Source organism: Fukomys damarensis, unplaced genomic scaffold, assembly GCF_012274545.1.
Source record: "Fukomys damarensis isolate Sample0158 unplaced genomic scaffold, DMR_v1.0_HiC HiC_scaffold_23, whole genome shotgun sequence".
In the NCBI taxonomy this organism is placed as follows: Eukaryota; Metazoa; Chordata; class Mammalia; order Rodentia; family Bathyergidae; genus Fukomys; species Fukomys damarensis.
Genome location: NW_022900935.1, coordinates 23,346,083 through 23,352,082, shown reverse-complemented (window position 1 = coordinate 23,352,082; position 6,000 = coordinate 23,346,083). Strand labels below are relative to the sequence as shown.

At 41.4% G+C, this 6,000-nt stretch overlaps 1 protein-coding gene across 3 annotated transcripts in view; it reads right to left on the bottom strand.

Annotated features, from left to right (window-relative positions):
* Szt2 (SZT2 subunit of KICSTOR complex) overlaps positions 1 to 6,000 on the bottom strand; it is a 51,417-nt gene that overhangs the window by 42,176 nt on the left and 3,241 nt on the right. For all 3 annotated transcript variants that reach the window (XM_010634463.3, XM_010634436.3, XM_019209163.2), the window contains exons 2-4: positions 1,395 to 1,520; positions 801 to 974; positions 357 to 527 (exon numbers count right to left, since the gene is read on the bottom strand). In XM_010634463.3, the coding sequence (XP_010632765.2) occupies positions 357 to 527; positions 801 to 974; positions 1,395 to 1,520 (471 nt within the window). The remainder of the gene's footprint in view (positions 1 to 356; positions 528 to 800; positions 975 to 1,394; positions 1,521 to 6,000) is intronic.

Here is a 6,000-nt window from a genome sequence, read left to right as displayed (position 1 = left end):
TTTTTTTTTTTTTTTTTTTTGAGACAGGGTCTCACTATGTCATTCAAGTTGGCTTTGAACTCACTATGTAGCCCAGACTGGCCTTAAACTTGCAGCGATCCTCCTGCCTCAGCCTCCCAAGTGCTAGGATTACAGGTGTGTGCACCACCACTCCTGGCAGCCTCAGCCATATTGAATACAGAGGAATTGTCTTGGGCTGCATATAAAATACATAATATAGTTACCATGTACAAGTAATGAAGCTTCCCTATTTTTTAATACTTGCTATTATAACATTTAAAAAGAAGAGGGTAAGCAGCCTGCGAGCAGTCGGCTGGACACACCTGGAAGGGTACAACCTTGGAGAAAGATACTACCTGGTGGGACTGCAGCCCAATAATGGAGGAGTAGGCCTGGATAGTCACGTAGATCTCAGGCTGGAAGTCGATGCAAGATCCAGGCACTCGGAAGGGCTGAAGCAGCCCACCGAGGCAGCGGGACAGGGCATGGAAAACTTCATCAAACAAGATCTCCCCTGTGGAATCATCCTGAAAGAAGGCAATGCAGATAAAGAGCTCTTACAGGTGTCCACAGGCAGCTTACTAAGCAAAGGGCAAAAACAAGCAGCTTCCATGGGTCAGCATGAGCCTTATCTCATGACTGAGTCCATGGTCAGATATGCCACCAGGGGAATGGGATTCATCTCTGTACGCTCACCATTCCTTTGAAAGCCTGTCTTCTTCCCACAGTGGGAGGCTGGGATCAGTTTCCACCCTCCCCACTCCATCCTTGCTAGCCACTGTCACCCTCCAACCACTTACCACAATGCTAGTAGATGGACTAAGGTCTAGCTCAATGACAAATCGATACTGCCATGCCAGGAAGGTAACCCGAGTGGAAGGTACGAGGAGGAATGGCCTTGGGACCACTGGTTCATCTGGCTGCCACCCAGGAGGCAGGACACTGAGGACTTCCAACTCCTGCTCAGACTTAAGCTGACAATTAAGATGGAGAGAAAAAAAAAGAAAGAAAAAGAAAAAGAAAAGGGTCAGGAAGGAGTCACCATTTTCTTTCCTGAGTCCCCCATTTGGCCACTTAGTAGCTGTAAGACTATAAAAGGCACTTAACCTCTTCGAGCCTCAGAGTCCTCATCTGTAAAATGGGAATAATCCTAATACCAAGCTAAAGTGTTGTTATGTAGATCAACAGAAGTTCTGCAGATGAAGTGCTCCCTGGACCTGTGTTCTCCATCCAAAATGACAGACCACCGGCTGCACTTCCTGTAAACCGACCACATGCTCTTCACCCCACTGGAAAAAGTGTTGAACAAAATTCCCTTGGGGAATCATCTTTGTGGGCAAAGTCACTCGCCCTTTTTAGATGTAGAGTCCATCTCTCCAGTTTCTAGGCCTTACCAGCAACTCCTGAGGTGTGGCCTGTACAGTTTGATGAAGGTGATTCAGGAACCAGGCCAGGCGAACATTTCGGGAGATTCGATAGTCCTTTCTCATTAACAGGAACACCTGCCCAGCTTCTTCCACCTAGGGACAGAGCCATTAATATAAAAAAAAAAAAAAAAAAAAAAGGCACCGAGTTCCCAGTAGATGCAGCTCCTATGCGAGTAACTTCCCCAAGAGAGCTCACACTTTGTGAGGGACAAGCAGCAGAAGTGAAGTTTATTCCTGCCACCATGCAAAGCATTCCTTAGCGAGAGGCATTCTCAACCGTCTGTTCCTACTCTCTTTACACAGGGCCGGGGATTTAGCTCAGTGGCACCACACCTACCTTGCAAGTGCAAGGTCCTGAGTTTGATCCCCAGTACAAAAAAAAAAAAAAAAACACACACCCATTCTCTTGACAGAGATGACATGACCTTCCCTCATGTTTCCACGAATGTTTATGTGAGTTTCTCCTATCAACTACTGAAGGCAGGGATTATGTCTGTTCTTTTTGTGCCTTGTACTTGGCAAATGGATTTAAACACAGTACCCAGTATGTGACAGTCTAACATGTCACATGAATGCCAGGTTTTTTTTTTTTTTTATTTTTTGGGGTAATAATTGGGATTGAGCTCAGGGCCTTCATTTAGAGCCATATTTCAGCCTGTTTTTGAGATGTAGTCTCACTAAGTTGTCCAAGCTGGGCTCGAACTTGCAAACTTCTGTGTCAGCATTTGACTGCTAGGATTACAGGCATATGCCACCACAACTGGCCCTCTTGAGCTTTGACCACAGCAGGCACTAAAGAATTAAGTCACTGAGGGAATGGAAAGCCTCCTAAGTAAACACTCCAGACCCAAACCCCTCTGGGTCACAGTCTCCACTCATTGACCTCTCAGTTGTCAAAACCCTAGTTTCTACCCTGCACTGCCTTGTAGGTGGTCACTTCAGCAATGTCCTAACAAGCATTAACTCTCTTGCCCATGTCCTTGTCTTGCCACTACACAAATCTCACCAAAGCTTGACTCAGGATAAACGTGATGTGCTCCTCTGTCCATACATATAAAACATGGCAGGTGTACTCTTACAGAAAATAACCTGACACTTTGCCAGCAGGGCCAACTGTAGAAGTCCTTCACCAGTGCACTGACTTCTACCTGATCAGCAGCCTTTTCAGATCCCCATAAGAGGTTTTCCAGTTTTCCAACTCTTGCACTCCCAGCAGATAAACTTGCTCACTCTTCCTAGAGGAAATCAGGATCAACTGGCCTGAGCTTCCCAATGTCTCACGTCCCTTATTCTTGCTTGTTTTTGACAAATCACACATTTCTCCTTCTGTGTCCCTGACTGGTGAGGAGAAAAGGATACCAGCTGCAAGGATTGAAGACAGGGCAGTGAAAGAGAAATGAATAGAAGCGTGTTGAGAAACATGATGTTGAAAGGAAGTAAAAAAATTGTTCTTCCTAAAGCAGGGAAATATGCAGAGGAGAGACTGAAAAAGCTCTGAAAAATCAGTAAGAAAGGGTGCCTGATGTCAGAAGAGTATGGAGAACAGAGAAGCAATGGCTCGGGCTGCAAAAAACCTTTCTTCTCCAAGATAAAAGGCAAGCCTAAAACAAAATCAGAAGCAGATACCAGGAAATAGTGAAGATGGCAAAAAAGAGAAACTCGCATCTACTGAACACCTAAGATACATTCAACTGTACTCTGTAGAGGTTAAGAACAAAAATTTCAGATTCCCAGCCTGGGCTTGGATCCTAATCCCCCCACTTACTAGCTGTGGAAAAGGTACATAACCTCTTTAAGAACCAGCATCTTCATTTGCAAAAAAAGAAAAATAATAATCCCAATACCAATCTCAAGTGCTGTTTTGTGGATTTAGGGAAATCATGCAGATGAAGTGCTCAGCTCAGTACCTGGTACTTAGAAAAAACAAATAAAAGCTAACTACTATAGATTATCACCACTTGCTATATTAGGTTTTTTAAATAGCTAAATCTGTTTAGTCTTTGTGGCAAAACAGAAAACTCAAGTCCCAAAGAGGCAACTAAGTACTAAGTAGTAGGTACAGCGGCCAGAAATCAAACCAAGGCCCCCCATTTGCACATCAAATGATAAGCAAAGCTCATGTACTGTGAGTGACAAGGCTAAAAACTGGAGAGTTTTATCCATTTCGCTCTTAAGCACAGGAAATAAAAAACAAAAACCAAAAACAAACAAAAAAACAAAACCAAAACTTGAGACAGTAAAGAAAAGGAACATGGTAGGGTAAGAAGCAGAAAGCATGCTTTGACAAAAGGAGGGAGGTAAAAAGGCAACTGAAATACTGATATGATGTGACTCTACATTATTTTCTGTGGTCTCTATAACATCTAAAACCACACTTTGGGAAACAGTACCCTACTACACTTTAAGATTTTAGATTTTATCTTCAAAGTAAGGTCAAGCTACTACAGGGTTTCTAACAAGACAGTAACAGTAACAGTACAGCTACATTTAAAAAAATTGTTTTTCTCTTCTAGCTAAGTGATTAGAATAGCCCTCTGAGAATTAGGGGGATGACAGTGGTCTAGGTCAGAGCCAGTCAAAGTAGCCTTTCTGTGAACAATTTCAAACTGGTCCTCAATTAAATAAGTAGTTGTGCTAGTATGCAAAGTCATTGCTGAGTTTCATTGAGAAAGTCTTCTTCTGGGCAGAAACAAGTCAGTTGAATTACAACTAAGGTGAGCTTAGTTGCATTTTTAAGAGGTCATCAGGATAAGAGACCAGAATTAGGGAAGGTCTTAAGGATACAATGGAAAGCAAAAATACTCAATCTTTGTTCATAAAATTTACCCTATAATGGAGGACAGAACCATTAACCAAATAATCACTCTAGCTGTTGTATTACTACAAAATGAATAAATACTCCAAAGGAGAATATGGTTCTATGACAGCAAGTAGCAAAGCAGTCCGAACCAGGCTAGGAATACTGAAGGTTGAGCACAATTATTACTAAGTGAGGAGGGGATGGGGTAAAGACAAGCATTATCCTTTTTTCAGATTATTAGCAGGTGCTAAATTTTACTACTGTACAGCTTCCATTTCACTACCACAGCCTGGTATTATGAATAACAGACTAAGTAGTCCAAGGCTAAACTGACTTCTAGGACTTCGATCAGTTCTTACACAATCTACCTTCTTGAAACAAGGAACATCTACCTGTCTTTCTTTTAACATTTCCTCTTATATATGATCCTTCAAAGTCAACAACTATATTTCTAAAACCTCCTAAGTTCTCTTCACATTCAAGATGTACTTTATCATAATCAGGCGGCTTCATAATTTAAGCAGCTAGAACGGGTTTTTCAAAGTGGGATTCAAGGACCAGTTGCATCAGAAACTCTTACAGTATTAGTTAAAATGCGCACTGGATTCATGGGCACCAACACAGACCAAATGAAATGAGAGCAACAGAGCACAGCAATCTACATTTCAACAAGTTCCTGAAGTGATTCATCCATATTACTTAATAAACCTTGAATTAGTTGTGTTTTCATATTCATACAGCTTCAAATCCCTCTAGAGTTTGAAATCAGACAAAGAAGACAAAGTCAGCTTTTCAAGTCAGAGACCTGGATTCAAATCCTGCCTATTACTGTCTAGGCACTTATCATCAGGTTGCTTAATTTTTCCAGGCCTCAATTTCTTCATTGAATACAGGGGTAAGGATATCTTCCAAGAGATGTTGTTGCAGTTAAACAGTTGAGTATAGCAACAATGCTACAGGAAGGCTATCATTCTTTAGATTATATTTTGAGGCCTACATACCATTTATACCAAGAAGAATAAAGCCTTGCTGGGCACTGTGTGGCATACCAGGTAAACCAGAATGAATGAAATGCGGTCTCATTAATTTGTTTTCCGGTTTTTGGATCTGTCTCTTTTAAGCTCTGAAATATTTTTTGAGCTTCCTCTAATCTATGTGCTATTTTCTATTAACAGACTCCCACTAAATAACACAAACCCATCTTCCTGAACTATCCTTTACTACCATACTTGCACCAAAGTCCTAAATCTCTAGCCTGGCCTCAGGTTCAACATCTTTTTCTCTAGAATTAGAGCACATATGACCAAAGGCTGGTTCTATTGCTTACTAGCTATAGAGCTTTGGCTCAGGCTTAACCTGTGTCTCGGTGTCTTCATTGGTGAATAAGGATAATAACAGTGCTTATTTCATGAGTATTAGATAGTAAACCTATGTGTTACTTTCTGAGGCTTCCTGATCCAGCCCCCCGCCACTTCTGAATGAAGTAGGTTAAATACCCTGGTTAAATACTGTTGAACAGCCTTACTCATTTCTTTGCAGTACTTATTACCATAATCAATGTCTGTTTATCACAAAGATAAGGATCATGTCTGTCTTACACTGGTCTGTGTGACCCTTAGCACAATTCTGAATCTGTAGCAACATTCATAAAATATCTTAAGTACCTGATATCTACATAATTTTGTAAATCTGAGTATACTCTATTTTTCTTACAAGGGTTTTTTTTGGGGGGGGTGGTATTGAAGATAGAACTCAGGAGATCTCTATCACTGA